Raw genomic sequence first — 19,112 nt, 5'->3', positions numbered from 1 at the left:
CCTTTCGAGGGCCGCTAAAAATCAGTTGCGAAAATTCTAACATACAGAGATGATACAAGAAGGATACAGACATAAGACAAATATACAAGAAGGATACAGACATACGACAAAGATACAAGAAGGCTACAAACATAAAAGCAAGATACAAGAAGGCTACAAACATACGAGAGGAATAAAGAGTGAGGTAATTTAAGCGTAGTAAAAGCCATCTCCTTCTCTACTACTAAAACTAGAGCGTCGCCCTTAAACATGTGAATGTCGTACTGGTCAAATGATTGAGTGAATTCGAGACATGAAAAAAAGAGAGGTGAATTTTAGAACTCTTGAGATCCATACACCCACACACGCACACACAAGACACCCACACAGAAATAAATCGATGCTGTTACATTTTGTCTTATGCGCCATGCATACAACACGTAGTGTTCAAATAATCACAGTCATCGTACAGAGGCAGAGGTGTTCAAACAACGTAAAGGTTTCAGTGTTTTTTTGGTGTTTTTTTTTAGAATAATTTGTCTGTAAGTAGTTTTTAAAAATCATTTAATGCATTACATTAATCGGTGCACAGTATATATGCTTAAAAAATTTATTCTTGAAATTATTTTTTTTAAACATAACATGCTGTTCGATTGATCTCCAAACATATTGGAGATAATAATTTTGTGTTATCAACTTTACAGTCATTTTGTCGATCACAGGGCCACCTTCTGTTATCCAAATTTCAATTTGCAACGAGTTGTTTACTTAGTGCAGTGTTATGCTAACTCCGATAGTTCTGACCTGAAGGTGATAATTTAGGTTGTCTTACCTTGTAATTGGAGGTGCGGTGGCTGAGTGGTGAGGCGCTGTTCCCGGGTTCGAATCATGTCTGGGATTTTTAATTTTTTTTTTGATCTCTAGGGCGCCTCTGAGTCCACCCAGTTCAAGTGGGTACCTGATATTAATAAGGCGATTGGTCGTTGTGCTGGCCACCCTCGTTAACCGTCGGCCACAGAAAGAGATGACCTTAACATCATCTGATCTATAGCTCGCAAGGTCTGTAGTTGTCTTAAGAGTTCAGTCGAAAACTTAGGGAACTATAAGAAGTTTCCCGCTATCAAGCTGCCTGAACCATCCGTCTGTCGGGAAGTGGGGTGGGGACGTGGGGACGTGGGATCAAAGCAATGTTCATTTCTTTCATTCCTTTTACTGATGGATCGTGTCCCAAGACGCTCGGGCTAGATAGATGAGGACACCGGCAACCTCAGCCACATTCCTTCTCTGTATCTTATCAACCGTGCCTGTGTCCATCATAAGGCGGCCCCTTAGGGAGCGAAGTGGGATCAATGTCAGGGTTGTTGGGGGGTGTCTACCATCCCCGCAAGTGCAATGGACTCGGTTTTTACACCCCATAGGGGGGTTCTCATTTGCTCCCCTGTTGGCCTAATCGTCTTCCGGAACGACCGATTTTATCAGGGCACCACGTTGAGGTCGAGAGGCGTTACCGGGTGTTTTTTTTGATGAAATTAGTTGGCTGGACTAAAGATCACACTTTTAAACGAGTGATCCTTTGCTACACAGAACACAAACCGCGAGATTTAATACCCCAGTAAGCCAGTAACTAATTATTTTGTAGAAAACAAAAAAGTACAAGGCCCAGATTTATGTATTTTATCATAAAAGACACAATTAGGCCTATCTTTTAAGGGAGAGCTAAACATCCACCTCTCCCCTCCCGATCTTTATTTTATTATGTAGTTCTTGACACTCAATTTTTTGATAGACATTGACCATTTTCAAGCCAGAATAGAACAACACAAAGTGCTAAGAAAGCACACTACACTGTAAATAAATATTACGTTGATTTATTTTTCCTAACGTGTTAAATTGAATATTACAGTGATTTAATAATAATAATAATAATAATAATAATAATCTTTATTATCCGTAAGGAAATTTGTCTTACAATTTGTGCATTACACCAAACAAAAAACATTATAACTATAAGAAACCAAAGTGTACATTCACACCAGACGCACTCATAATTTACATGTGACAAAGTTTATACCAGATTGTTCTTATTTAATGATTTGATTGCCAGGGGAACAAATTTGATAACGATATTGTGAATAATTTGGGACGGTCAAGCAACTCCTTGTTATTACTATATTTTGTACTTAGATGCTTACTTAGCCCCTGTGTATCAGGCCACTGGGCCAGGACTACGTTTTACACACCTGACACCCATAGGCTTACTCTCGTGCTCATTTGTAACAGTTACAGAAACCAAGATAAAATCAGTAATATAGTAATAATTAAGGAAGATGTTTCTTACATATGTTCTTTGCACTCAATGTTTCTTACATTCGTTCTTTGCACAGTAAAATACAACAAAAGACGTGTGTGTATTTTTAGCCTTGTATTAAAACCTTTAGAAAGGGAGCTAATTTCATTGTTTCATTCTTTTGACTTACAATATAACGGACAACCTTACAGTTAAGTTTAAAGCGCAGAAAAGAAGAAACACTTGACCTCTGTGACTAGTGGACGGGTATAATTTATCTACATGCTTGACTGACCATGTCAATGTGTTATTTTTTTTTGCCTGACCACTCAACACTATTGCGTATGTCCAAGGAAAAAAGAACGCGTGATGGTCAACACCATCAACTCTACACACTACACTAGGACTACATGCGTAGGCCCACTACTTCTTTCTTGCGAAGTATATAAGTAAGTCGAACACACTGTGTATTTATGTTTTTCTGGTAGGGAGGGTGTGGATGCATTTTTTTTCTTCTATAGTTGGTTTTCCTAATGCTCTTAGATCCATACAACTGTAGATCTAAACATAGATATCAATAATGGGCCTACAGACACAAAATAGAGCAGTGAGATTCATAACAAACGAATATTCACATTTGACTAGAGTAACACCTTTAGTAAAATCACTAAATTTAGAAAGCCTTCAGGACAGAAGGCTCAAAAGTAAAGTAGCAATCATACATAAAACACTGAACCATAATCTTCAAATACAAAAACAAAATTTAATAAAATACTCTGAAAGACACAAAGATAAAGGCACATTCCTCGTCCCATATGCTAGGACAAATTTGTACAAATACTCCTTCTTCCCTAGTGCTATTAGAGCATGGAATGGGTTGCCTGAGCTAGCCAGGAAAACCAGTGACTTGGCAGAATTTAAGTCATTGGTTAATATGCATGACTAAATGCATGACGCGTAGGACGTAATCATCTTCTTTTTTGAAGTAACGTCTGTATTATATAAGATTAAATCTATGCTTCGGCACCATCTAAGGCTCAATCTATAAATGGGTATAATTGATGTTCCCGCTGTTAATAAAATATCATCTGCCGCAAATGAATAAATTTAAAACAATAAATATTGACCTACTACGCTTCAGATTCCAACTATTAACAAACAGCTATTATCAGTATTAAGCCCTTGAAGCCAGAACCAGAAGCAGTCCTTGGACTTCCAATTACAAGCCTGATGATCCGTTCTTGGTCTAAAATTCATGAATGCGTACATTACACACCATGCAAGCAAGATTGCACTTTACATTTGAGAGATTTACATTAGTGACTAGTTAAATATATATACTTACATATTTTACATTGACCCTTCCCAACACACCCTTTACAGTTGGTGGCCTCGTACATAAGCGCGCACTCGTGCTACACAGATTGGTAAATTGGGACTATCTGTTTATAAATAATATTAAGATTTAGTTAAGCTTTACAGTTGGTGGCCTCGTGCCTAAACACAAACTCATGCTACACAGATTAGTTAATTGTGACTATCTGTTTATAAATACTGTTAAGCTTTAATTCATCAACCACTAACAGAATTTAAAACAATAAGGTATATAAAAGGAAAAACAAAATTAATACGATTATAGGGATGTTATTTAACAGTTCTGCAAAATGTTCGGCAACACACGCTATTTTCAGGACATGTAGGTGTCCGGCTCCGGCTCCGGCCGAATATCATATTTTACTATTCGGCTCCAGCCAAATATCAAAGGGTACCATCCGGTGCACCCCTAGTACATTCCAAGTAGCGATGAAAGATTAAAGTGAATTTGTTCATTATCAATATAGGTGTCTATTTCGAAAAGCATTTTGTTTCTTATGTGATTATTTCATGATTAAATACAGGTTTTTGAGAACATTCTTATTTATAATTTACATTTCTAAAGTCACAGAGTATGTTCGTCAATGTAACACTCCAGCATGCAGTTGTTGGCCAGACGGTATCTATCGGGTGTACTGCTTGGGGTCCTTCTGGTGTGTATCTTAAACAGTTGGCTCAAACTAGACCACGGCTGGTCACAGGGCAAGCTCCGATGGTCAATCAAAAACCTCAACTGGTCAGTTCTCAACGACATGGATACCCATAAGAAATGGTCATTGACGACACAAGCATATCGCGAGCTACCAGACATCCATCTTGATGGGGATAAGAATATGCATCATGGTAGGACCACATCTATTATCTTTTCTATAAATTTGTTCTTGATATGCTTAGCGACTTCTAACAGATAAGTAGATAAATCATATCGAGACTAACTAATCAATAGCTTCAACTTAATTGTAACATGTTAACTTAGCGCAATTCATCTTTGAATGCCCCCTTCCTAGTCCACCTTAGGCAGTCCCTACTTCCACTACAGCCCAACATAACCAACACTATGTGCGGCAGTGCTGAACAACTGAAGAAAACTGCACACTATTTTTTCCTTGGCACAGTCTGCAAAAGAGCTCACAGCTCAGCAGCAAAGAAGTTGGCTAGAAGAAGAACTGAGCGCAATACATAGTGATGAGGCTTTTCATGCCCCACTCTCAGAAACATCTCAGCCGACGCCAGTCAATAGCTCAAATTTAGATTTGATGTACGCTATGAGCTTTGTCATTTCCGTTCGCTGTCTTGTAATTACAGAGATCTCCAAAATAATTTATTTAGAAATCAATATTTTCATATTGTTGTAGTATGAACTGTTCGAAAAAAAGGGAACCTCTTTGCAAAGCTTATATCAACTCACTCGGTCTGCCTGTCTGGTAAAAAGTTTGAGCACGTTATTTCTTCCACACCCAATCTCGGATCCAGTTGATATTTTGCACAATTTCTCATTGTCGAAGACAATACATGAATTAAAAAGAAATTAACCAATTACTGGTGGTAATTAATTATTTTCATTTATACTAACAAGGGAAATTAATCAGTATTCAGAGATATGGCTAAATTTGTGGAGTGTTTTTTCCCCTTAGATAGACATTATTTCTCCCACACCCATTCTTGGATCGAGTTGAAACTTCAAACAATTACCTAACAAAAACTGAGTTATATTTAAAAAAAAAAAATCAACTACTTAATTAATTTTTGAGCATTAATTTTTTTATATCGAAATCCGGAAATAACTTCTACATAATTGAGACTTACAATTGTAAATTTGGAGCTCTTTCATTTAGATAAGTTTTGAATTTTTTAAAGCATTTTTATATTGTGCATGTTTCCTCTGTTAATCAAACTTTACATCTATTTACTGTGACAATAGCTTCATTGATATGTTTTTCTTACATACAAATATTCAAATCTAAGTATTTAGAAATATCTTTTGAATCTTATCACTGTCTTCAAGGCTTTTTTTTTAAAATAAAAGTACAACTCCCAATTCTCTAGTTTAGACTGTATTGTCTATTAAGCCTACTTCAATGCTAGAAGATTCTGTTTTCTTTCTTACTTTGAAGTATTTTATAAGATAAGAAGATAAGATTTGAGCGAGAAATACAAAGCTGAATTCATTTCAAAGCTGAGAACGTTGAAGCTTCTCCTAAACTTTGACCTACAGCCTCTTTGTTTTTTTTTTACAGTCTGTCATTACAAGGTCCACTATTAACGAAGCCATGAATTGTTCATAGCTCAAAAGTGTAATAGCTTCTTCACAAACTTTTTCCAAAAGGGGGGAATAAAAAGAAGTTTAAAGAGTCCCCATCTTCACCTTCATATATTGTTAGGCGCTCACGCGCTGTGTCTAACGCAGATACACCGAATGGAGGTAACACTCAAATCTCGAACTTCAAGAACACGGGCAAAAGGCCAAAGATAAGACAACTCTGTTACTGAATGTCGAACAAGAAGTTTAATTATAACGAAGGAAATTGTTGAATGTCGTCAAGCTAGATCTCTACGTTCATAAAAGCTTCTTATTCCGAAAGCGTCAAGAGTAGTCTGTTTACAGGTTTAGATCGTTTGATATTTCGCTATTCTTCCTCAAAACCTAAGTCTTGTTTTTACTAGCGTCAGTCTCTATGTCAAAACTTCCCTTATTTACAAAACAAATAACTAATTTCTAATATCCATTTGTCTGTTTTAGCATTAGGGCACCACACAAGATATGTCTTTCTCCGTTTCCCTGTCTTTTGCTTTACTAGAATCTTGGTAGAAAGTACTAAAAAAAAGTATTTGTTGTTGAGAAGTAAAAAATGATGGCTGCTCCTCTTTGGACAAAATGGTACATCCGAAACATGTCAAACATTTGACAAACATTTTTACTTTAAAAATCTATTAGAAACATTTCCTGATAGTCTGTTTATTCAAACAATATTTCTCTTGTGTTAGACTCAGACACTGTGGCCCGGAAGCTGATGGAGGAGGTCAAAGTTCTTGTCTGGGTGATGACTAATCCCAAAAACTTACAGAACAAAGCCAAGGCTGTGAAAGAGACTTGGGGCAAACGATGCAACAAGGTGATCTTTTTCAGGTACTTAAAGGTTGAAGGTGTGACTGAGTTGTGATTCGGTGGTTCGGGACTTGAACCCCAGAATGTTGAATCTGTCTCTCATAGTACAAAACTCTTTCTTAGTACCCGGCATTTTATTTTACTTTAAGCTGTTAATCGCAGGACAAATAATAGCAGTTAGGACGCTGGCTTTATAGGGGAATGCCATTTACTTAATTGTGATTAAAAAAAAATACGTCAGACCTGTGACGTGGCAACGCGCTATACGTCTTAACTGCCCACGGTTTCGACGTGGCAGGTCATTGTTGAGGCCTTCTTTAACTACTGGTCTCGGTTTCAGTCGACGAAACAAAGAGGAAAGACACAAAAATTAATCAGCGAAAAAACATAAAGCAAAAGAAGAAATACTTGAACATAGCCAACCTATCCAAACCTTGAGTGTACTAACCTATCCAAACCTTGAGTGTACTAACCTATCCAAACCTTGAGTGTAATAACCTATCCAAACCTTGAGTGTAATAACCTAGCCAAACCTTGAGTGTACTAACCTAGCCAAACCTTGAGTGTACTAACCTATCCAAACCTTGAATGTACTAACCTAGCCAAACCTTGAGTGTAATAACCTAGCCAAACCTTGAGTGTACTAACCTAGCCAAACCTTGAATGTACTAACCTAGCCAAACCTTGAGTGTAATAACCTAGCCAAACCTTGAGTGTACTAACCTATCCAAACCTTGAGTGTACTAACCTATCCAAACCTTGAGTGTACTAACCTATCCAAACCTTGAGTGTACTAACCTAGCCAAACCTTGAGTGTACTAACCTATCCAAACCTTGAGTGTACTAACCTAGCCAAACCTTGAATGTACTAACCTAGCCAAACCTTGAGTGTACTAACCTATCCAAACCTTGAGTGTAATAACCTATCCAAACCTTGAGTGTACTAACCTATCCAAACCTTGAGTGTACTAACCTAGCCAAACCTTGAGTGTACTAACCTAGCCAAACCTTGAGTGTACTAACCTAGCCAAACCTTGAGTGTACTAACCTATCCAAACCTTGAGTGTACTAACCTAGCCAAACCTTGAGTGTACTAACCTAGCCAAACCTTGAGTGTAATAACCTATCCAAACCTTGAGTGTACTAACCTATCCAAACCTTGAGTGTAACAAACCTAGCCGAACCTTGAGTGTACTAACGTAGCCAAACCTTAAGTGTACTCGGCTTATCAAAAGGAAATCTGGCTTTCACTTAAGAGATAACGAGATGGTAGTCAACTTGACCACGAAGCGGATTTTTTGTCTTAGTATTAAAGTAACAAAACACCGTTAGAAAATTACTTAATAGAACACTCGAAAACACACAAGAAAAATACGTGATTCTAATTGAATATTTTTTTTTATTCATTGAGATAAGGCCATTTGGGCACTTCCTAACTCAGCTTAGGGTTCCAGTTTTTCTGAAACCTCTTTTAAAAGAAATCACTGTAAACTAGTATAATTACATAATATGAATTGTCTCTTCGTATTCATAAACACGTCATTTAACACTCGGCAATTTCAGTTCAGAGACAGACCAAAATTTCCCAACCATTGGTCTAAATGTGTCTGAAGGTCGCGAGCACTTGACGGCCAAGACAATGCAAGGATTCCGCTATGTCTACGATCACTTCTTCAACGACTTTGATTGGTTTATGAAGGTGAGTCCTACCCCGTCCCTTCCCGCATGTTTTATTAGCCTAATAATGGTTGAGATAAAGAACAGACTACTCCTACTGTTGGTCAAACCAACGTGACATATATTTGATATAGGCTCACTTTGAATATCTGTTAGGAAACAAGTTTCTTGGTATCCAACCTTAACACGCAGTCAGGGCAGACAACGTTGACGTTGAATTCATATAAGTCTGAATGTAAGATGTACGCATGTAGGTAAATAAGAATGCACGATTGTTTGTACGTATTTATACATGCACGATTGGTCTCGGTTTAGCCGAGATCATTAGTTACAGAAGGCCACAACTCAGACCTGCAACGTCACAACCCGTGGGCAGTTTAGAACAAAAGCTCGTAGCAACGTCTTAGAGACCTGTGACGTGGCAACGAGCTATTGGTCTAAACTGCCCACAGCTTGTGACATCGGAGGTCAGTATTTAGGCCTTCTATAATGATTAGTCTCGGTTAAGCAAATTTGATAACAGTAAAAGATCATGTTTGTTCTTTAGTAGACACCATGACTTATAGCCTTAGTTCCACCAGTCCTTTCTCACAAATCTTTATCCAGACCAACGACACACTTTCCAATGCAGCTTTATGTCAACACACTCTAGTTCTAAGGCAGTAGAATGAACGGCAATTTCATACCTAAGTTACAGAATTCCAGACTCTCTTTCTAGTCTTTACGGACTGATGTCAACTCTGTCTCTCTATTGTCAGGTGTTTTTTTTTTCGGGTTTTTCTAGGGCAGCGGTTCTCAACCTTTTAAGCTCGGCGACCCCTTTTAAAATCCCCCACTCGGCTGCGACCCCCCACCCCACCTCCCCCCACACACAGCAAAAGAAGAATAGACAAAAACAATCCATATTTTCGATGGTCTTAGGCGACCCCTGGCAAATCGTCAATCGACCCCCAAAAGGGTCGCGACCCACAGGTTGAGAACCCCTGATCTAGGGTATGATGTACTTCCCCGGGCTCCCCACCTACGCTGATCATTAATTTCCTGTCGGGGTTAAAAATTGGCCGTGGCTCGTCTGCTCGGACACCCCTGATAGTCTATTCGTTAAAATGTTAATATGTTGCTAGTTATGCAGAACAAGAACTGGTTCTAAGTTATCATATATCAGTCAACAACAAGAATTTAACAGTTTAATGACTAGATGGTATAATATGACCTGAGTGATGAGTATGTACACAATATTAAGTGACAATGTCATATACACGTTACGCAAGTCATTCAACCTAAATAAAGCACTCCTTGAAAACAGTCGAATTAGCCTCACGATGACCAAAAGACAATGCCAGGGTGCTAGTCAAGTAACGCATCTCACAGATCAACTTTGACCCTCGCAGAGTCTCAAGCCTGCGTCCCTGAACAAGAAAATTACGCATTCCTTTTGAACGCCATTCACAATATTATAGTAATAACGATTTCAAAACTACAACGCGAAGAATAAAGCAAACTAAACTAACGTACACAACACTGGGGAAGAAAACAACAAACGAAAGCCACAGCAAAAGATTCGCCATCAGCACAAACACAACAGAAGCAAAATGAATGCTAAGACATCAATATAGCGAATCCTGAGGAACTATCACACAAACCATTATGAAGCATAAAAGAAAATATCACACAAGGAGCAACTCTAGATGCCCACGACATCTATCAACCGTGTGTTATTTGTCCAATGTTTGAATAGTGCACTGGTTCGAACTATAAGCGCCGATGCAGGTCAGAGTTACAACAATAAATAGGCTTATATCGTGACAAATGAAATACAATCATTGAAATGTATAAGACATTCGTAGAAACAAGAACAAAAACAAAAAAAGAAAAGAAACATTAACTGAGAACGAAAACACCGTTTTAAAAACTTTTTAGTGTGGGGAAAAAAAACTAACCTATTCATCTATATTACTCTTTATTTTCAGGCTGATGACGACACATATGTCATTCCAGAGAACCTGAGGTACTTTCTATCTGACCAGAACACAAGTGAACCTGTATTCTTTGGTCACTATTTCAAGACTCGTGTCCCACAAGGCTACCACAGGTCATTCTCATGTCTAAAGTATAAATGTATTTAGAGAGATATTCAGGTGTATGTATAGACAGGTGCATGTAGAGAGGTGTATAAATACATAAATTAGAAGCTTTTATATAGGCCTACTTTTTGATTATAGCATGCTCAGACCGCAATGATCCAATTTCATTTTTTGGACCAGTGGGTGGAGGGGTATCTGGGAGAAGGTTTTCCGTGCTGTTAGGCGCTCAATAAATACAACTCTGCTCGAGTCGGGTGACGACTATATTATCTTTATATATAATTTTCGTCATGGCTCAACCATTCCTGACACCACCAAGAGGTCACATAAAGATCCCTCTTTTATTTCTGCAAGTCGGCTAGAGTTACCACACAACACAACAAAAAAAAAAAAGAGGGGAAGAACAAGTAGTATTCACCCGTCACTGAATAGGAGTGCCGGACTTAACCATTGCAGAGCCCGATGCGAAACGGATTGCAGAGGGCCCAGTTTGGTTAGGGATACTGATAATAAGTGAAAATTAAGAGTTTGGATAAGAAAATAAATTCAATATTTACTATGTGCAGAATTACTTTATGAGCCATGCATGTAGCGAAGTCATACATACATACATACATACGTTATATCATAAAAATTCTGTTTCCTACAAAGATCACGCTCAGTAGTAAGAATTACCAAATGTTTCAATCTATCTTCGAAAATTGTTGACCTTAAGTAATTCTTCATTAGTTTTAGGTGCGAGAAGCTTTTTTCACCAGATTCCAAAAATATGGGTATTGTATAATGCCGTTTTTTTATTATCGCGCGTAGGATTGGCATTTTCCATATTGAATGACACCCCAAAATGACAATTTTGTCTATATTTCAGGAGATTTTTGTGAGTTTTCAAAAATGTTTTAAAATTTCCGTATATTTCCAGGACATTTTCATATATTTTACAATTTCAGGAGATTTCCATGAGCTCCTGGTAAATTAGGAGGCCTCGGAAAATCTGTTTTAAGTTATAAAATGGTTTAGTTTAATAATTTCAACCTCGGACTAGCGTAGGGCCTATGAAAGTGCGGGGCTCACTGCGGTCACATAGGTTGAGGTGGCCTAAGGCCGGCCTTGCAAAATATGCTATTCCGCGGGTCGACTAGTATTATATATTATATTTATTAACCGAGACTGATAGGTAATTATAAAACGTACTCTTAAATCATATTAATTTCTTTATGTGTGATATATAGTGTATTCACTTCTTTTTTTTGTCTGAATTGTAAGACAAACCGTAGTATCTCCGTCATGTGTAGGCGAATAAGTGACATTGTTACTAGTTAATATAATTTGTTTTTATTATGAAAGCCCCACTGCCCGGTCCCTTGCCTCCCCCCTTCCGGAAGTGCCATGAAGATCAACTCAGACGCCATTTTGCCATCTTGGCATAGAGGAAAGGAGCCAGCAGCAGCCTCTGAAAGAGGCTGGTGGAGGGCTCTCGTGAAGGCCGAGGGATATACATTTGAGGCCCAAAGAAAAACCCTAGCCGTAGACAAGCACTAAAGACAAAAACAGGAAAAAGGCTTCGTATGCATTAGATATGACAATATATTCAGGTCGCAACTGGGCTTGCGTGGTCATGTGAAATACTGCATTCATCCTTAATCTTCGGAAGACATTGCCATAGCTAATTGTGGTTTTTTTTACGACAAGGGACATAACTCATTAAATATTAAAAATCGAAAACAAAAACTATTTTAGTATTTATTGAAATTTCAAGGGAGATACTAAGACAAAAGGATGTGGGGGAGATATGGGAGAAGAAAAAAAAAGGTGAGAAAAAAAAAGAGGGATGGAAAGAGAGAAAAGAGAGTTAAAAAGAGACATCTCGAATAAATGAGTAGAAAGAAAAAGGGATACGGTAGACATCAGTTTAGCGAGCGAGAGTGTGGGAGGAGAGAGAAATATGAAGCAGAGAAAGATAGAAAGAGAAAGAAAAATACAGAAACGTAGAGAAAGGAAGAGAAAAGGAAGAGGAAAGGAGTGTAGCAATGAGTCACTTTAGTAGTAGTGATATATTTCCAATGACATTTTCCCTCTACAGCGGGGGAGGAGGCTACGTGTTAAGCAAAGAGGCTTTGAGGCGACTTGCAGAGCGAGGCAAAGACCCCAAACTATGCCGTCAGGATGGGGGCTCCGAGGACGTTGAGATAGGGCGCTGCATGCAGAACTTTGGAGTCAAAACAGGAAACAGCACAGACGCCCTAGGCAGGAGTCGGTTCCACTGCTTCACCCCGGAAGGCCATTTGTTCGGATCATATCCGGATTGGTATTTCAAATATGACGGAAATGGCGCCAAAAAGGTGAATGATGTTTGATACATTAAAATTCAAAATAGAATTCTGAAATTAATTTTTAAAACTTTTTTTTATTACCCCCTCCCATTTTTATAAAGCTTAGGCCCTTCATCAACGCACTCTGTCTGTCTGTCCATCTGTCTGTCTGGTAAACATTTGTACACGTTGTTATTTCTCTCTCGGATCAAGTTGAAACTTTGCACAATTATTTATTTTGTCTAACAAATCCTGAATGAATCAACTATTTAATCAATTAATGGAAATTACTTATTTTGTTTGGTATCGAAAAGGGGAAATAATTGCTACTTATTGAGAGATCTGACAGTGTATATAGAGTTATTTCCCTTAACTCTGTACACTTTTTGTCCCCCTACCCATTCTTGGATCAAGTTGAAATTTTGCAAAAGTATCCATAGTCGATGTCAATACACGAGTCATTAAAAAATATGGATTAGTGATGATTAATTAATTGTTTTACATAAAAAAGGGAAGCTATTCTTGCACTATTGAAATATATTCCATAAATTTTGCGGTTACTCTAAGATAAGCTTTTTTTTTTTTTATTAAATATTTTTTATTTGCTTGTTTCCCCACAATAGAAATGGTGTATAGTTCTTCATTCTAAAATTAAACTTAACAAAAGTCTTTCTAATAATCAATATTAAAACATTACATTCGATTGATTTAAGAGGACGAAAAAAACGAGGTTAGAAAGACCGTCTGTGTGGTAAGACATACTCTATGCCAGCGGTTCTCAACCTTTTAAGCTCTGCGACCCCTTTTTACAATCCCCGACACTGCCGCGACCCCCCCCCCACACACACACACTCACAGCAATAGAAGAATAGACAAAATCAATCCTTATTTTTGATGGTCTTTTGCGACCCTTGGCAAATCGTCAATCGACCCTCAAAAGGGGTCGCGACCCGCAGGTTGAGAACACCTGCTCTATACCATCCTGAAGTGGTCCACCCAGGCAGGCAAAAAAGGCAGGTTTCAATATTTTCAGAAAGAATATCAGAATGACATTATATAGAAAGGAAACGACACAGAAGAATGGAGAAAGAAGGTTGACAGATCTTGTGCGGTGCCCCAACGGTCCAGCAGACCAATGGTTAGGGGAAAGTGAAGAGGTTGGATGTGAACCTGGCCTAACTGATGTCATATAATGATTATCTAATTGGTCTAATTGTTATGTAAAGGGTCAATCTCTTATTCAAAGCCTCAAGAAAAAAAAAAAATTTCGTAAAACAAATAATGCTCATCTTCCTTTAGTCCGCTCTGGAACCTCGCTTGCCCGTGTTTGTATTACATACTACAATATGAGCAACTACTTATTAATTGTCGTTTTAAATTATGTTCCACTTATATGCATACTAAATAGATTTTTTCTCTTTAAAATAAAAGTAAACATTTTTTTTTGTTGTAAATGTAGTAGTTAGTATGACAGAACTTATTTAACTTAGCAATACAAATGTGAAAAAAAATATCACAAAAAATCTAAATCCGTTTGCAAAAAGGTATTTAAAATACGGTAAATAGTCATCTCCCTTACTAAATAGCCTCCCGTGTTTGTTACTATTAATAGTGAATAGTTGTAAAAATTGTGTATTTTAGTGAAAACACTGCATGCATATTTGATTTTAAAAAATTATTTTTTTCGCTTTCAGAAAAGAAAAAAAAGTAGCCGTTGCATTAGAACTTTGAATGGTCTAAAATAGGATATTGGATGTTCACTATCTTTTCTAGATTACGAGATCTAAACGGGGACGGACGGACGGACCACAAAAAAACTAATAGCGTCTATTCCTCTTTCTGGGGCCGCTTAAAAGCATTATTTCACGAGTTTACACACACACAAAATGTCGTATATAAATGATATCTACATTACGTACCCAAATGAAGCGGTGTCTACTCTTGTATGGTACGTCTCTAGACGCTCATTCTGCTAAGAAGATTAGTTCTGTACAGTCCAGGTCTCGTGCAGTACAGGAAAGGATGGCAGCGGCCAGCATTCAAACCCGGGATCACTGAGACAACAGTGCAGATCGCATGCCGCAAGGCAAGGAAGTCATCTTCTCTATCGTAATAAGTCATGTCCTCGAGTCGTGCAGTATTTCAAGTGGCTACAAAGTCCTAGCTCCTGATCTACATATTATGCCACATCCAGCACAGACATAATTGTAGTCTTCCGGGGGATAGGTTTAAGTTCTCAAGACGCCGTCTTTCTGTTCATGTATTTTCTGAGTGTGTAGACTAGTGTAGAGTCTGAACCGAAAGCTTTTAGAAAAAAATTCTTTTCAAAGTAAGTCAAATATTTCCACTAATAGCTCTTTCTATTTTTTTAAAGGGCACTGAAAGTATCAGCGACTACGCCATCAGCTTCCATTACGTGAATCCAGAGAAAATGTACAGCCTGGAGTTTTATATCTATCACCTTCGACCTTACGGGATTATTTCTGGACACCAAGCTTTGAACAAAGTCACGTGATGAAGGCAGGCGAATAAAACCACGTGGTGAAGTCGGACGGAGAGATTGCCAAGAGAAATGAATACAATTGAATAATAGTTGAATTAAGATTTTAAAACCCGCAAATGTTTGTTTCATAGATTAGAATAATGAATACATTCTAGACCTCATAACATAATATACAATGTTACAATAACGCCCTTTCCAAGTTCTATAACTCTTACAACATGATGAAATGATGAATAGATCTAAATACTTTATGCATTTAAGCTATAATTGCAACTTTTTAAAAACGTTTGCTGACATCTGGCTGGAAAAAAAAATACAAAATACAACCCAAAAATTTATTTTTTTTTAATTTCGATTTTTTAAAAAATTTAAAACAATAGTTCCTGTTGTGTTCAACCTCCTTTCAGTGTATTTCTTGAAACATTGGAAGTCTCATAGTCAGCTCATCATTTTCAAATCATCATATCTGGTGATGTCGGTATTGGTGTCCGCAGGCAGGTGCATGAGGGGTGCACGTACACCCTTTTGGATCCTGAGCCAAATTTTAGCTCTCTTTTGCCCATCAAATCAATTAACTTCTGGCAGCTTCAACAAGTATTGACTCTACTGCCTGTGTCAGACGTCGTTGTCAGCAATGCTACGATGGTTGCTCCGTGATGGCGAGCGTTCAGCGTTCAATCAAGAAAAATATCCAAAAACAGCCTTTGACTATTGAGCGTCTGAGAAACTTAAATTTATTTTCAATGATCTGAATGACGTTTCGTCCTCAAGAGGAGTTTCCATTTCTTCCGTGCCAGTCCCAAACGACTAGCGATGTGTGGGGGCGAGATAATGATAATGTAAAAAACCCGTTAGAATATGAAACGAGAAAAGATTGGTAGAGAATTTGAAATAACAATTTCTATATTGAAAGATCTCTATTGTCTGTTCTTTAATAACTTTTGTATTTACACTCTATTGATTAAAATGTAGTATCTGGAATACTCCAGTTTCACCTTTATTGTGGAGGACTCCTTTATGTTTCAAGCTATGGTGTAGGGAAATACTGCACTCCTCATTAATCTTAGGACTAGAAGACAAGCCTTATTATATATATATATATATATATATAAATAAAGTAGAATGTAAGGAGTATGTATATATGTATTTACTATGTAGTATGTATGGATGTATGACCCGCATAGAAATTAATCTTGATAAAATTTTGCATAAATGTTCCTTAGATCATGGCGGAGACTGTAGTGTATGTTTAATGTCCCTTCCACAACTGGAAGGCCCTAAAAATAAAAAAAAAATACATATATTTATCTCCATTTAAGAATGACATTTTATTATATATTTGATATCAGTATGTTTGCTAAACTGGTATGACTGATTGCATGACGCGTAGGACGTAATCATCTTCTTTTTTGAAGTAACGTCTTTATTATATAAGATAAGGTAAACCCATTTCACACTCAACTTTTATTTTCGTGGCAAAAGAACAAAAATTTTCAGGGCACATTCGCCATGTTTGACAGTTCAATACATCAGTAATACCCGAACTAGGGCCCGCATGCCGTGGGTCATATACAGCAGGAAAGATGTGTTAGAAAGTTAGATCTACAAGTCGCTAGTTTTGAAATTAAATAGTTTAGTTTTATTGTTCATTATTATTGTATCCTGTATCTACTTTACATATGATATGTATCTACATTCGTTGTTTCAAGTTTAGGTTTAAAATAATTAAACTCAAGAAAAGTTCACCAGCTCTGTGTCGCTTCATTATCTCTTTAATTGTCTGAAATATAAATATGGCAACTCTAAATCCGCATATGTCATAAATTAGCTCTTGAAGTAGAGGAAACAAAATAAATTTACGCGACAACTTGTTATAGTGAATAATGATTAAATGAGACGGTCACTACGCAATGTTTTCCATAAGATTTGATTTGAACAGAAGTAAATATACAACAAAATATCCCTCATGTTCTATCAAGTTGAACTAATTCTTTGATTGCTATGCCTCTCATTTCATCTCTGCCTTTGGTCCAGTCTGGGGTTTTCTCCAGGCGCGTCGGTTCTGGGCGAGTCTCTCCAACTGTTCCCACGTCTTGCCCACCTGCATGGCATCTGCTTCCAAATAGTGCCATGTTTTCCTGGGCCGTTTCCTCGTCCTCCAGTGAGGGCTTGCCTTGTTATGTTGGATACAAACTTGCAAAGGGTATCTTGTGGTTGAGAGCTGAGTGTAGTGTACATGATGTTGAACAATCTATTTACTTCAAATGAAATGTTATTAATTACAGCTGCGAGTTCTTAAATACAATTCACCACAGAACAAATATTATAAAATTACATAATCCGGCCTTCGAGATCTGGCCAGCGGATCATATGAATCTACCTAAGGATGATATTGATTAACACCTTGATTTTTTTCATGGTGTTGATGGTGGCTCTCCAGGTCTCTGGTCCATAAAGTAGTATTGGCTTAACAATGGTGTTGAAATGCCTAATCTTGGTTGTGGTTCTTAGATTACTAAATCCCCATGTGTTCTTCAGCTGATCTAAAGCTGCTCGAGCTTTAGCTATTCATCCATGATTGTCTGGGATGATGCCGAGATAGGTGAAACTTTCCACCTCTTCCAGCGCCTCACCTTGGATTGTAATGGGTGTATTGTTGGATGCCTTTATCTTGAGCACTTGCTCTTCACTCTATTTATGGTAAGACCCATTCGAGCTGACCTGGTACACAATTACCACTATAACATTAAACATTTTCTGTTAGGATCTCTTTAAAGTTAACTAAGGTGGGGATTTTCGCGATAAACTTAACAATGTCAAGGATGCTAATTTAAACTTCATATTTGTCAAACTAAGTAAAAACTCTGTAAACAGAAAAGCTACAACGATTAATTATACGGTGTAAACTGTGCATAGAGGTTATTTTTAAGGCTTACAATTTAAAAAAACATAGCTTATCAACACTTAACTTGCATCCCGAGATACGAGGTTTAACTTGCATCCCGAGACATGACGTTTAACTTGCGTCCCGAGACATTACGTTTAACTTGCGTCCCGGGACATGACGTTGAACTTGCGTCCCGAGACATGGCGTTTAACTTGCGTCCCTAGACATGACGTTTAACTTGCGTCCCGAGACATGACGTTTAACTTGCGTCCCGAGACATGACGTTTAACTTGCGTACCGAGACATGACGTTTAACTTGCGTCCCGAGACATGACGTTTAACTTGCGTCCCGAGACATGACGTTGAACTTGCGTCCCGAGACATGACGTTTAACTTGCGTCCAGAGACATGACGTTTAACTTGCGTCCAGAGACATGACGTTTAACTTGCGTCCCGAGATATGACGTTTAACTTGCGTCCAGAGACATGACGTTTAACTTGCGTCCCGAGATATGACGTTTAACTTGCGTCCCGAGACATGACGTTTAACTTGCGTCCCGAGACATGACGTTGTTTAACTTGCGTACCGAGACATTACCAATCCCAAGTCTCCACGTGGAGGCTAGAGAACTCCCCATGGACAAAGTGAAAAAAGCTTGCAATGCAGTATATAAGTCAAGCTAAAATCCAACCCCAAGAACCTTGCTTTCGACTCCATACTTAACCCTAAAGATGTAGAACTATACAATTGAAGGTCTAACGTCATACGTTCGAATGAAAGAATCCATCCGAAATAATACCCCACCCATTGACCTAAAAATTGACCTCTAAAATATAAAACCCACAGAACCATCCTTGGTTGATAAATAAACCCAAATTACATGTATTTCTTCTTAATTTTAAAAA

The 19,112-nt window shown here is 37.8% G+C and overlaps 1 protein-coding gene across 2 annotated transcripts; it reads left to right on the top strand.

The window, feature by feature from the left end:
- Positions 1 to 403: 403 nt before the first annotated feature.
- Positions 404 to 16,017, top strand: LOC129924055 (glycoprotein-N-acetylgalactosamine 3-beta-galactosyltransferase 1-like). 2 transcript variants are annotated; one of them, XM_056017750.1, is made up of 7 exons: positions 404 to 478; positions 4,206 to 4,483; positions 6,626 to 6,767; positions 8,310 to 8,445; positions 10,394 to 10,515; positions 12,588 to 12,846; positions 15,191 to 16,017. In XM_056017750.1, the coding sequence occupies exons 2-7, from the start codon at positions 4,240 to 4,242 to the stop codon at positions 15,329 to 15,331; spliced, it is 1,044 nt and encodes a 347-aa protein (XP_055873725.1). In that variant the 5' UTR covers positions 404 to 478; positions 4,206 to 4,239; the 3' UTR covers positions 15,332 to 16,017. The 2 variants fall into 2 exon arrangements, with proteins under 2 accessions (XP_055873725.1, XP_055873716.1); XM_056017741.1 differs by having other exon boundaries at positions 431 to 521.
- Positions 16,018 to 19,112: the final 3,095 nt, after the last annotated feature.

Source organism: Biomphalaria glabrata, chromosome 1, assembly GCF_947242115.1.
Source record: "Biomphalaria glabrata chromosome 1, xgBioGlab47.1, whole genome shotgun sequence".
NCBI lineage: Eukaryota > Metazoa > Mollusca > Gastropoda > Planorbidae > Biomphalaria > Biomphalaria glabrata.
The sequence above is the reverse complement of the archived record's forward strand: the minus strand, read 5'-3'. Positions and strand labels throughout refer to the sequence as shown.

Bases quoted from the DNA above. Each gene is read 5' to 3' on its own strand.
- LOC129924055 (XM_056017750.1), top strand. From the start codon at position 4,240: ATGCAGTTGTTGGCCAGACGGTATCTATCGGGTGTACTGCTTGGGGTC. The intron at 6,768-8,309 runs GTACTTAAAGGT...CGGCAATTTCAG, and splicing joins AACAAGGTGATCTTTTTCAG to TTCAGAGACAGACCAAAATT. The intron at 8,446-10,393 runs GTGAGTCCTACC...CTTTATTTTCAG, and splicing joins ACTTTGATTGGTTTATGAAG to GCTGATGACGACACATATGT.